The 13,696-nt window shown below is 45.8% G+C and overlaps 1 protein-coding gene across 27 annotated transcripts in view; it reads right to left on the reverse strand.

Moving 5' to 3' along the window:
- The window catches only part of LOC117892026 (longitudinals lacking protein, isoforms N/O/W/X/Y), a 60,807-nt gene extending 47,315 nt beyond the window's left edge, over positions 1-13,492 (reverse strand). For 14 of the 27 annotated variants that reach the window (XM_034797941.1, XM_034797946.1, XM_034797937.1 and 11 more), the window contains exons 1-5: positions 12,242-12,537; positions 4,438-4,858; positions 3,956-4,358; positions 3,205-3,891; positions 3,053-3,133 (exon numbers count right to left, since the gene is read on the reverse strand). In XM_034797941.1, coding sequence (XP_034653832.1) covers positions 3,053-3,133; positions 3,205-3,891; positions 3,956-4,358; positions 4,438-4,611 — 1,345 coding nt within the window. In that variant the 5' untranslated portion in view covers positions 4,612-4,858; positions 12,242-12,537. Of the gene's footprint in view, positions 1-3,052; positions 3,134-3,204; positions 3,892-3,955; positions 4,359-4,437; positions 4,859-5,882; positions 6,032-12,241; positions 12,540-13,304 lie in introns of those variants that run through there. The other 13 variants (XM_034797929.1, XM_034797931.1, XM_034797932.1 and 10 more) reach the window with 5 other exon arrangements.
- Between the last annotated feature and the right edge of the window lie 204 nt (positions 13,493-13,696).

Consider the following 13,696-nt stretch of genomic DNA (forward strand, 5'->3'; position numbering starts at 1 on the left):
TCCTCTAGAGTGGGGGCCGACCGACCCCAATTGAGATTCGATTCTTTCATTCCAAAGCATTGAGTTGTGGATTTTGTTTGATGTTGGATGTTTGGCAACGCTTCGAGCAATTTTCGTTTCACTTTTGGTCGAGGAACAAACACGCCCAACGCAAAAGTTTCAATTAAAATATAGATATGTACAATGTAAGTTTAATGTGTATACTTAAAAATTAAACCAGAAAAAAAATATAGATCTGTATGTAATGTATAGAGAGAGGTGGCATTGGAGGAATTACACTATAGCTTACCCTGGGCATCGGCATCTCAAAGAGCGGCCCACCCCTCCGCTCATAACAGCTTTTCACAGTCATTTCGTAAGCGGGGGGCAACACACAACTGTTCACATTACCTGGAATATTGCTGGAAATTTGTTTCTTGATGTGGAGAAGGATGATTTGGAATCAGGGATGTGGGATGTGGTAGGGAATGGTTGAACAAAAATGAACTTAAAATACAAAAATTCATTTCATTTTTGCATATCACTCCACTCAACCGATACCGTTGAGCGAAGCATACTTACCTGCGAGTGATACCTGATCTGATCCGGTTGAAGAAGTTCGCTGCTGCAGCCTGCCTGGGTCTCGTTCAGATGCCTAAAGCCGCAACTGTACCTCACCATCCACCGGATGGCTACAAGCTTTATATCTGGCACTGACTCAACCTGCAACAAGACAGCTGATCCTCCTCCGCTGATTCATCTGGTGTGGCGCGGTCCATTCCAAGTCTTCGGCGTTCTTGACTCTTTTCACTTTGCACTTTAAAAGGGGGGTTTGCTTTGTTTTTGTTTATTCAAAAATGCGCGACTATGCGAAACTCTTGTTCCCCCTGTGAAGACCAGAGGAAACGTTTGCGCACAGCTGGATAGAACGAATACCGAGGAGACGCAGGCGCGGAGAAGCGTGATAGGAACGCGCGCGAGCTTTGGAGAAAAGGTTTCACAACCCTCTCTCCCTTAAAGCGTGATCGGAAAAGCTTACATACTAGCATAAGAACTAAATACAAAATTCATATGGAAAATAAACAGAAAGAAAGAAAGAAAGAAAAAGTCCCGTCAACCAAAATAAAGCAAAATATATATGTAGTAATAGATATGTGTACGTACTAAAATACAATTTAAAACTGCATGCGTATTTTGTTCATAAATATATATGTATATATAAATGTATAAAGTAAAACATTGTGTAAAACATTAGCACGCGCTGAGAGTTCTGTGGGGGGCGGGCAGAGGACAAACAATCAAAATATGACACAATGTGGGCGAGAAATGATAATGTGTGGGCTTGGACGTGGACGTGGCTGTAGCTATGGCTTTGGCGTGTGGTGGCGGCTGTTGTGTATGTTTTTGTATGCTTTAAAACAAGGCAAAAGCAATATGGACAACAAACAAAATTCAGTTAGTTTACAAAGAAAACAAAAACTTGCTGGAAGTGTGGCCAAACTTTTGACGCGCCTGTACTGGTACAGCGAGAGCTAATTGCCCTCTCACTCTTCTCGTTGCTACTGCCACAGCCCTGTTCTAAACACACAAGCACACAGATACAGCAGCTTAGATTGATAACCAGCGAGAGAGAGGATGAGAGGGAGAGAGAGAGAGAGCGATAGATAAGAAGAGACGGTGGTAAAGGAGCAACGGGACCACATTGATCACCCACATACGACACGATGGGCAAGACACACACGCACACACATCATACAGCAGTGGCATAGAAAAGTTTTCTCCTTAAAAACTAACTTAAATTCATCTGCCTAAATTTCAAGTGAGTCTGTGTGTGTGTGTGAATGTTTTTGTGTGTGTGCGTGTGTGTAAATGAACTTTGCTCTGCAGCTGGCTTAATGTTTTCTCAGGGTGAAAAATGTAGGGGGTGGCGACAGACAGAAGGAAGTAGAAGGAGGAGAGGGAAATAGAGAAAGTGACGCGGGCGAATATGGTAAATAATAATTGTTTAAATTGATATGTATAATACAGTAAGGCAAATAAGGGTTAAACAAACACCAATTGGTAAAATGATTACAATAAAAGTTCAACAGCAAATGATCATACATAGAATCATACATACATATACATAGATATATAATGATAAAAATGAAAATGTGTTAAGATTTGTGGTTGTGGTTGTGATTGTGGGGGGTGGTGGTGGGTGAAGGAATGTGTGGTTTAGGGGTTGTTGTTGTGGGCGTTGTGGGTGGGTTGTGGTAGTATAGCAATCAAACATGTTTCGTGTGTGTTTTCATTTTCGAGGGTGTGTTAAGTTAAGTAAATCAATCGTTATAATTAATATATACAAAATACTAGTCATACGAATTATATGTGTGTGTGTGTTTGTGTGTGTGTGTGTCGTAATTGAATAAATTATGGATTGTTAGGAAATCATAATTATATAATAAAGAAAGAGTTTAAGTAATACTTTCAACTTGCACAAATTATTTGTTCTGGTTATTAATTATTCTGTTCTTGTTTTTGTTTTTTTCTTTTCGTGGTTTCTGGTTCTGTGACGGGAGAGCGGAGCAGATATTACTTGCTCAATGCCCGCTCGCCCCCTCACAGTTTGGATATTGTTTGTAGTTTCATTTGTACTTTTTTCTTGTTGCTTGCTTTTTTCCTCTAATTAGGGCCAAAAAAAAATATAAAAAAAAACTTCGCTAATTCAAGGCTTCTGTTGAACGTTTTCAAGAGCTTTTTTCGGAGCACGACTTTTGTGGGCACATCAAATATTCAATTGTCAAGTAAATATATAATTTGTATGTATTAAATAGCTTTATATAGGTAGAATATGTATGTGGAAATTGGAGTTATTGTATTTGGAGTTGAGGGAGACCTTGAATGTGGACTCTCTTTTGAAATTGAAGCTCTCGTTGTTGTTGTTGTCGTGCTCGCTGTCTTTTAATTCTGTTCTCTTTAATATATTGGCTAACGTGTCTATGCTAGGCTTTGCTTTTTCATTTGTTTTCTTCTTTATTCTTTTCGTAGCTCATTTCTTCTGGCATGATATAGAGAGGCAGCAAAAACTCACCTTGTGGATCCCGTTGCTGTGCATCCTGTGCCATGAGTCCGAGTTCATCCTGAGATCTGTCGTGTTGCCATGTTGCATATGCTGCAGGGACAGGGAGAATCAATGTATTAGTGTCGCCCAAGTGTCTGTTGTGTCTGTCGTTTAGAACTTACTTTGACTAGATCCTTCGCCACCCTGGCTGGTGCCGGCCGTCTGGTCCAGCTCCTCCATTGTCATATCCTCCTCGTCAAGTGTCAAGTCCTCTACATTTTCGTCGTGCGTATCATCATCGTATTCGGCCTTGGGCTCGATAACCATTTCTGAGCCCACGGACGACACGCTGTTGTCCTTGGCCTTTTGCTTGTGATTGGACGAAGACTTATCGACGACGGCTGCCAGTTGCTTGACCACGACACCAGTGTGTACGGCTCCAGCGGACGCACCGGCGCCTGAGGCCGCCGAAGTGACTCCTCCGGAAGCTGCGCTCACCTCCTCCATATCATCGGCATCACCGACATCGCCTTGGGCGCCTTGGCTCTGTGGTTGTACGTTCTCGGTGTTGATGGCATCGCTGGTCTGCTGCAGCTGCTGCTGCTGGCCGGCTGCTGTCGCAGTGGCGGCGTGAGCTGGGGCGGCTGTCGATGATGTTAGTTTAGCGCTTTCAGTCTTTTTGGTAACGTTGGTGCTGGTCAATGGCTGCTGGGTCGGGACTTGGCTGGTGCCGGCCGCGTTGCTGCCGCCACCGGACAGCTGGGTGCTGACCAGGGCGGAGACGGCGAGGCCTGCGCTTGTCTGTTGGAGGATAGACTGATTCGAGGCGGCTGCCTGCAGAACAGACGAGTTGGAGTTGTCGTGGACATCTGCAAAGAGATCGTTTGGTCAGATTAAACTACAACTTTGGGAGATTCGTTTAACTAAACTCACCGTTCTCAAGGCTGCGGCGTCTGACTTTTCGACGACGACGCGACGGACTCGAAGAGCCCTCGCGCGATCCGGACACGTCCCCAGAGGTGTCCATTGCTCCGCCCGTGGCCAGGCGAGCGCGCTTTGTCTGTTCCAGTGTGTAGGCGCCGCTCATCTTGCCCCCGCGATGATGCTGCGAGGACTCTGGCTTGGGTGCGACCGCGGAGCTGCCTCCGCCGGTGCGGTTATCGGACAGGCCCTTGATCTGCAGCGACTCTGCCGCCTTGAGAAGCGCGGCCAGCTGGTCCTGTGAGATGTTGACCTCGCCACGGTACATGTAGTCCATCATGGCGCGGAGCTCCTGGTACTTGACATCCTTGAGTATGAAGATCGGATGCTTGTCGTACTGTTCTTGGAGTAAGGTCTGCAAATTGCAAAAAGAGGGGAGGATGTCAATATGCTAACCCGACAAAAGGAACAGAGTGAGAGTATTCAATACTTACAGCAAAGTAGGGACTGCAGGCGGACAGAACCACCTTGTGGGCCTTGAGGAACTTGCCCTCGGCGGCGAGCGTGCAATCGACTAGGGTCTCGTTCTCCAACAGCGTGTCGAATACGCTGATCAGAGTGCTCTGGTGGTTGTTCCAGCGCAGGCAGAACTGCTGATCGTCGTCCATCTTGGGGCGGTATGCGGACACAGTTGATACGTGAAAGGGATGTTCACAGCGGGATGTTGGTGGAGGTGGTGGTGGGGCGGAGTTAGCCCACGTCCTGGACGTGGCCGGGCCGGGTTGTGCTCTCCTCTTGCCGCGCTTTTGTGCTACCTTTCTCGGGTGGATAAAGCTACCTAATCGGTACAGTTATAGATACAGCTAGAATTGGGGAAACAGCTCTTCCTCCTCCGATGATCTTATGTCAGTTATGCTGCAAGGAAAAACAACGAGAAAATTACAGTTAGTACAAGGCAAACTCTGAATATTGCAGATTATTCCGCGCCCCAAGGTCAAGTTCATGTTCATGTTAAATATTTCAACGCTAAAATCTCGCATCTCTTTTCCACACAAACACAGGCATACACTTGACTGACGAGATTATTGTTATTTGCATTCCACATCATACAAATACATACATTTTGCATACATGCTAAACAAAAATAAAAGAAGAAATCACGCACACAAAAGCGCCCTCTATGACGCCCAAATACACAACTGCAAATGCAATTTTTTCGTGTTCCTTTTTCTTCTTGTTAATTTTTCAACTTTGCTCTTTCCCCGACAACGGAACTGGCTCCCTCTCTCTATTTCTCTTTTTCGCTCCCAAACGACAAGCGACGCCAACTGAGAGCCTAACGGATTTGCGGCGATGTTACAGTTGCTGCTGCTGCTGCCGCTCCCGCCTTGTGCTAGTGTTGGAGATCGATGAATACGATAAACGACGACGAAGAGACTTCGTGACGACCGAAAAAAGAAAAAACCCAGCATGAAGCATAAAGAGGGGAAGTTTCGCAGCAAGCAGCGCAGCTTTTGTCAAGTCGCGTCGCTGCAGGCACACGTACGTATGAAAGTGTTCGAGCGTGTGTGTGTGTGTGAGCGCTGAAAGGTTTTTTTCTTCGTCGTGGAAAATTTCACAAGTAGACACACACATGCATACAATTTCCAGACGAATATTTATGATGGTTTTCATTTTCCACAAGCACCACACACACAGGCATACGCCTGATAATTTTGAAAGTTAAAGTGTGGAGCAATCTCGTCGTCCCCTGTGTTTCATTTTTTTATGGTGTGCCTTTTATAAATAGAACATTTTTCATTAGAAGCGAGGCACACCAACACACGGACACATAGATATGGATGACTGCGAACATAAACCAATTTCACAATCGCGTTCCCCCCATCCCAAACGAGCAGCATAGCATATACACTCCACAGAATTTATCACGGGCACTTACTATGTAAAGAATTCGCACTAAAAGGTTTTTCTATTCTGTTTGCTTCTGCTGTGCATGTGTATGTAATTTAGTAGTGTAGCCAGAAAACCGCACGCGTTGTTCGCGATCTGCCACACAGCGCAAGAAAAACCAAACAAAACTGCGAGCGATTGAACGGAACTGAAACGACGACGCAAATGTGATGGAAACTGAGCGAGCGAGCGTCGGGCTCGCGTCGCTGCTCTCGTTCGCTTTACGCTCTCTCTCTCTCTCTCTACTCTTGTTTTGAGCCAATGGCCGCCAGCTAACGAAGTTGTTGCAGCCAGCCAGAGTGGATGATGTGTGCGCGCGAGAGCGAGATAGCGAACGCGAGTGAGCGGCGTCACTCTCCTTTTGGGGGGCACGTTATGAAATTGCCAAGCAGCAGGAGAGAGCAGGTAGGCAGCGAAGAGCAGAACAGAGGCTGGACAAAAGGAGCCTTTACAAAAACTGCAGCAGCAGCAATCGTGCCGAACGCGGGCAAAGAAAATGTAACGGGAACTATACGAAACACACTCACACAAGCATACACAGGTAGAGGCGAGACAATTGAATTCGCCGCAATCAGCGATTTTCGTCTGCCTCTGCCTGGATGAAGATGAGTTTTTCAAAATCGAAGCGAAAATTATTTGCCAGATGGAGCAGCATCATGTCTGTTCCTCTTTTATTGTTTTGCGTTCATTTCCTGCCGTAATTTAATCATCAGCTCAAATGAGAAGAGCCAGCTGCAGCCACAGAAAACAGGGGGGAGCGTTGAAGCGAATAAAGAAATTCCCAAATGGGAGAGAAAACCTAACTGTGCTCGTGCCAACATTCCAGCAACGAGCGCAACAGAGATGGCACTACGCATACATATTTACGTGTACAAATGTGCTACGTGACGCACTCACCAATTGAGGCTCCCTTTTTCATGCAAACACACGCACACACATTTGTTGCGTATTTTGTTCATTTTCAGTGTTTATTTTTTTTTGCCAAAACGAAAAGGGTAGGGAATCATCCGATCCAGGCGAAAAAAATAGAGAGAATCACCCCCAGCGTGTCAAGTACCGTTAGGCGTCGCATCATTTAGAGGCGAGGGATCAGTTTTTCCACGAATTAAGGGTATACACATTAACGTCACAAGGAGCAGAGTGCAGGGCCTGCGCACTGGATAGCGCCATGTGTTCAGCAGAGTAGAGTTCAGTTGTCAGGGGCAGCAAACCGGGGCAGCAGGCTTTTACCCCAACGTTAATGATGCATTGGCTAGACATGGGCCAAGGGGTTTTCCTCTCTCTCCACTCACACACACACACGCACGCACAAAGCAGAACTCGACACAAAAGGGGATTTAGTACACACACAAAGGGGACAGAGAGACAGTGACAGAGTAGGTAAAAGTGAAGGAAGGGAGGGAGGGAAGAGTAGGAGGAGAGGTGGAGGAGGCGGCAGCAGCAGCAGCAGCAGTCGCATGAAAAAGGATCTCTCTCGCTATCGCTCTCTGTCTCTCTCTCCCTCTCCCTTTGTGACGGGCGCGCGCTCTTTGCACATTGCAAGGTTCTGTTTTTGCGCAGATGGTGGAGGATTATAAACGAAAAATGGGATCCTTGCGCCGTAATGGCGTCGTCGCTGCCTGCTCTTACTGCTGCTGCTGCTGAGAGAGTTGGAAGCGAGAGATGGTTGTGTGTGTGTGGAAAAAGTACAGTTGGGTCCAAGGGGCGCATTTCTTTTGGGGTTCATCTTATTCTTTGTGAATGGGAGAGAGAACTAGGAAAAGGCGAGAATGGGGATGGTGAAATAAATGAGTTTGTGTTGAGGTCTACTATCAAACGATGTCCAAATTACGATTTGCGGTACATTGTTAGCGAAAATCTCACCTGGAGTTCAATCTGGCAACCGCATTCTGAATGTTGGGGAAATTGTATCCTCAACACTCTAAAACATGCGATTGCTTAAAGGATGATGGATATGCGAAAAGTCTTGTGCTGAGATCTACTATCAAACTACGTTCAAATTTCACAATACGAAACGTTGTTAGCGAAAAACTCTACTGAAGATATAATTTTGCAACCGCTACTATATGGAAATATGATTGTTATACTCCACATGTTGTGAATAGCAAGTTGCGAGAGCTGAAAATGAGTCTTAAGAATACTGTGCTGAGATCTACTATCAAACTACGTTCAAATATTATCATACGAAACGTTGTTAGCGAAAAACTCAACTGATTTATTGATTTAGCACCCGCTTTTATGGCATGGAAAGTGTGTACAAATATCCATACTTTACGATGAACGACTGCTGCCATTATGGGCTGGAAGTGTGAAGAGATCTACTATCAAACTATGCGTCAGTGTCCGAAAAACGACACGCAATGTTAGCGAAAAAATCTTCATTAATTACTCTAGGCAAACAGGATGGCTTAGAATCCATTGAATCCGATTCAATGCCAACATGCTCGAGTGCCAAATGGAAATGCAAGGGTAGCGAAGGATGCGGCGATGCGATGGGATGGTAAATATGTATGCAGAATGATTGGATTGAATGGAATGGGATGGAGGATAATAATAAGATGTCGGTCCCCCCCATTTTAAGCACGCGCCAGACGGCAACCCCGAAAACTGGTTTGGTCTCTTGGGAGCGGGGAGAGGGAGCAAAAAAGGGTCCGGTCCAAAAGTCTAGCCCAGCATTTTTGGGGTTGCAATCATCCCCTAATCAACTGCACCGCAACGGATGTTGTGCCCTGAGAGCCAGCCCGATCCCCCCGGTCCATACACCAACCCATCCCTCTTTGGGAGGGCAGATGTTGGATCATGAGCCACAACTGTCGTCCTTTTAGGCACAGGAAGTTGCCCTAAAAGGCTGGAAATTGGAAACTTGATGGCCCCATGGGGTTTCGCTCACACAATCTCCCTCTCTCTCTCTCTCTCTCTCTCTCTCCCGTCTCTGCAAGTGAGTGAAAACTCTGTCGGCTCGAGTGTGATTTCAATATGAGAATGCCCCTCGGGCACTGCCGCCTGTGCCTGAGCCTGTCCCTGTCCCTGCCTGGTTCTCTGTGTTCTTAAAAAGTCAAAAGAAAAACCGGTTCCGCAAAATACAAGAACTGTGCCATTTCGAAAAACGGCTTCGCTGGGCGGTACAGCGACAGCGACAGCGATGGCAACGGCGGGTGGTGGTTGGAGTTGAGTAAAGTCGGTCCCCGATCGCATTGAGTTGGTTGGCAGAAAAACCAGTTTGAGGAACTCATTTCACATCGCAGCCAGAAAAATCGCCATGACACAGACACTCTCGGGCACACAGGCACACACTCACACCGATTCAGAAAAACAAATTTAAAATGGAAATAACTGAAATGGGAAAGAGAAAGAGAGGGTCGGGGGACGGGACATGGGACAGCAGCCACTGGGGCTGGCCAAGAACAAAATATAAAACTTCCCCCACAAGATTTGCATAAAGTGGAATCTTTTTTCAGCTCGTTCCAATCTCCGCCGCCGCCTCTGTAGCTCTCTGTGCGAGTGGTGAAGGTGTGGTGCCGCTGTGTGAGTGCGTGCGAGACATAAAATTTGTATATTTACGACGTAAAAATAAACCGCCACAGATCCGATGGTCGATGGTGTGGCGGCTGGGGCTGTAGCTCTGCCGGCGCAGGCACTGACTTTCAATAATTTAATTTCTGGCATTTCAGAATAGCAACAGCAACAACAAGACAACCTAACCGAGAACATAACTCCCAGCTAAGGCCCCCGGCTACCAATCGCCTCCGACAACCCACGTAGGCGTTCGTCTGTCTTTCCCAGTCCCTCATTTGTATATTTTTACACCCTTTCTGCTTTTTGCCACTCAATTGAGAGAAGGCAGAGGGTCGCAGAGCATATCCACTGACGAATGAAAGTTGTACCTAGAGCGAGGGGCCGATAGGTGGGCTACTAATCAGGGACTCGATATACATATGCAAATGTGGAAACTCCAGGATCCCAGTTCGATGAAATATTCCTCATTCTTTTATTTAGGCATTTCCGATAAAACATTTAGTTGCCATTTGTAAGTGTATCGAGTATTCCGTTCCTCATTTTCTTATTTTCCCCTCTGTTCGCTTCGTTCTGTGTGTTTTGTGCCTGGTCTCAGCAGAAAATGTCGTTTTTGCCATTAAAGCAGCGAAAAGCGAAGCAAAACAGTCATGAGCCTTAGCCAGCCACCGCAAAACTTGTTTCTCGCCATCCAAAGTGAATGTTAAGGGCTTGTTGAAAAGAGACAGAGAAGTCGGGTCTTGGGTGAGACTACCGACCGACCGACCGGCCATCTATTGGAATCCAAATTTGGTCCGCGGTGAAGTCTATCTCCTCATTTTGGTTGTGTTGTTCGCTTTTTAGGCATATTGTAAATTTAATGTGGGTTCTGAGCTGCTGAGGGGTTTTCCAAGGTTTCAACTGTAATCCACATTAAATGGATGTCAAAACAATTCTACACAGAAATACTTAGGGAAAGGAAATAGCCCATTTTGGTGAGTGTACTAACTTTGATGGCAGTTTCTGCGTGCCACACCTCCTGAGTGAAAGTGATTTGAGCACGCACCGCACCACCCGAAGGCCCAGAGACAGCGGCGGTAATCAACAATAACTAAAAGTGAAACACAAAAGGTTCAACGAACTTTTTCGCTAATGGCGGCGCAAAAGCGAAAATATAATAAAAAAAAACTAACATACAAAACAACAACAAAAATAAACTAAAGGCTGAACACGAAGCCCAAAGAGCAGGTGACGATAACGGTGCGCAAAAAAGGCTTGTTATTACGGTTTACTATAAATAATAATAATAATAGTAGTAGTAGCAAAGAATCAAGAATAAAGCAGAACATCGGATAGGTGTGTAGGTCAGTGTAGGGTCTGAAGCCCACTCGCAAGGTCATCGCATTGGGTGGGCCAGTGGGCATACATTTTGCTGAATTTGCATAGCCCACTATCGTGTGAGATCAGAGTGAGAAGAATGCAGCATAGCAGAAGAAATGGTAAACAGAGAAAAGAGAGAAACGTTGGCAGCTTTTCTGGGTTTTGGCGTTTTTCTTTGCGATTTCTACTACACTTGTTGCGTAAAAAGCTCTCTGCTCCTCAGCGTTTTTTTTATGGGGCCGTATTGTTATTATTATTCTGCACATGTGCGTGGAATGTAAACAAATGAAACTTTTTCAAAGCTGCAGTGCTATGTGAAATTTGGCAACGTTGCGCGCGCCTTCTAACGGAGCAATAGCACAACATGGCGGACGACAAGGCAAGGCAGAAATCGCGCGCGCGATACGACGAAAATATGAAAAATGAAAATGTAAACGTGTCTCTAGAGCACAAAACAATAAAACAAAAAAAAAGCGAAGCAAAAGAAGTATAGCACAAAGTGGAAACCAAAATATGTGGCGAACAGGCAGGCAGGCAGAGAGTGTGTGAGAGAGAGAGGAGAAGAGACAGAGCGCCAACTTGGCGCGCCTGTTCATTTGTATGTGAACGTGTGTTTGTGTGAAAAGTGCAGAGAGAAAATTTCACGCTTTTTTTCTCGAACAAACATAAAACGAAAAGCAAACGAAGTCGGCGGGCGCCGAACACCACCGAGTCACAGAGTGAGAGGGAGTAAGAGTAAGAGAGAGAGCTCACGGCGACGTCGCAGCATTGAACAAAATATTTTATGTGTGGAGGGGTCTCGTCTCTGTCTCTGTCGCTGCCACCACAACTGCTGCTGCTGTCGGACAAAGGGGGGAAAAACCAAGATGGCGGCCATACATAGAGCTAGAAATGTGAAAAACGTGCTCTACTTGGGAGTCTGAATATTTTCAGTTTATTTGTGGACTATTTGGTGCATTTGGAGGAGCTTTTGTTCGACTGTCATATTGCTGCGCGTGTTTGGCAGTGTTTTCCGCAGTTAATTAGAAAAAGCTTATGTAACGCACTGACTCTCACACACACACACACACATACGGCTGCACTCTCTCTCGCAGTGAAACATTTTCTCACTGCAACACTTGACCTCATTTGCATGGAAAGCGAGTACTTACATAGGTACACATATGTATGTACATACATAAAATGTGTCTGTGTTCATGAAAATTAGTGAAAATTGCCCGTCATTTACTTCAAAATGCATACAAAGCGAGAGCCAAAAGCTCTGCGCTGCTTGTGGAAAAGCTTTCCCCTAGAAAAATCGATATCAACGAGCAGCAGACATTGGAAATATCGATTTGATATGCAAAAACCCCTCACCCGCACACACTGACACACACATTGATAGATGCTTTGAACACAGATTAGAAAGTACAGTTCTAGGCAGTGCACTTTCGCACTCCTCAGTTCAGAAGTAGAAATACTGTTAATTATACACACCGAAATAGAATCACAGGCAGCACACGTAGTCGTCGATTTATGAAACTTTGCACATATACAATTTCGGTGTTGATTTTCCAAGAAGTGCACGCACACACACGCGACGGGAAAAGCAATAAAATCGAATTTATTTTTATTAAAACGAGCCAAGTTCTGGTTTCCGTAGTACGTGTTGTGTATGTGTGCTCATAGCTGCTGCGGAGTAGGCAGAGCAGAGCAGAGAGGAAGAGTAGCAGCCACACCGCACAACAGGAATTGTGAACGCGCGGAGTGGATGTGACGGAGTGACGTGAGCGAACGGAAAGTGTTTGCCTCTAACCTGAGCGGCAGAGTTCGAAAACCGAACGCGACGCGAGCAGCACAAGAGCGAGAGAGCGAGTGCGAGTCGTTGTGTGTGTGAGTAGTGTGTGAGAGAGGGAGCGTGTTTTGTATGCTGGCCGCGCGCGCCCAGAGTTGCCAGCGGCGAAAAGAAGCACTTACACTAGCTCTAATCTGTGCGAGTCGATTGAGTCGAGCTTGAAAGCATTAATTAGCATCTGGAACGGTGCTGGGAATATTGATTATCTGCAGGGGCTTTTGGGGCCGCCTTCTTTATGCCGATGCCACCACTGTGCCATGTACTGGGTCGGCAGGTTGGCAACTCTGTTCTATGTGACGGAGTCACTTGCAGGCGAAGCCATAATGTTCGCTAAACCGAACCCGAATGTTGCAAACTACCGTTGCCGAGCGCGAGCACTCTCTCTGTCTCTCTGTCCCTCTATCGATGGTATGAGTCGAGTGGCTGTGTGAATGTGTGCGAGGTGCATTTTCTACTAAAAAGTGCAAATTATATGATGGAAATGGGGGACTTTTTATGATCGCTGGCTGGTTTATTTTGGGTTTTCAGAATGACTTCATCGCTGTAAAATTATGAGCCCTAACCTTTAACGGTTTACCGTTTAGCGGACTCGTGCGAAATTCTACACGCAAAAATGGCCTAACCGTACTAATTGATCGAACGATGATGGTTCCCGGGGTGCTAAACATTCAACAGGGGAAGGGGTTGAAAATTATGCTCACTCACCTGCTTTTTTCACTGCAAAGCTTTCGTCCCGTCTCCGTCTTTGGCACTGAACAGGCCGAGCATCACAAAAACTCGGTCCCGCAGAAGCGTTTTCCTTGCACACTCTTTCCACTCTCTCTCTATCTCCTAGGAGGAGCAGGAGATGCACTCGCGAACGCGTTTTAAATGTAAATTTATCGCTTTTTATTAATTATGAACAATAAACAAATTATATTTATGAATTTCCACGCGAAACACACAGAAAAACGTCACCCTTTTTTTCTTAATTTTTTTGTGTATTATTTTATGTAATGCGCGCTGTATGGAAAACTAATAACAAAGTATTTTGGGGGAGTGTGGGAGCAACAGTGAACAACAACGACCGAACGAACGAGCGCAACGACAACGATTTT

The sequence above is a fragment of the Drosophila subobscura genome, chromosome E, assembly GCF_008121235.1.
Source record: "Drosophila subobscura isolate 14011-0131.10 chromosome E, UCBerk_Dsub_1.0, whole genome shotgun sequence".
Lineage (NCBI taxonomy): Eukaryota > Metazoa > Arthropoda > Insecta > Diptera > Drosophilidae > Drosophila > Drosophila subobscura.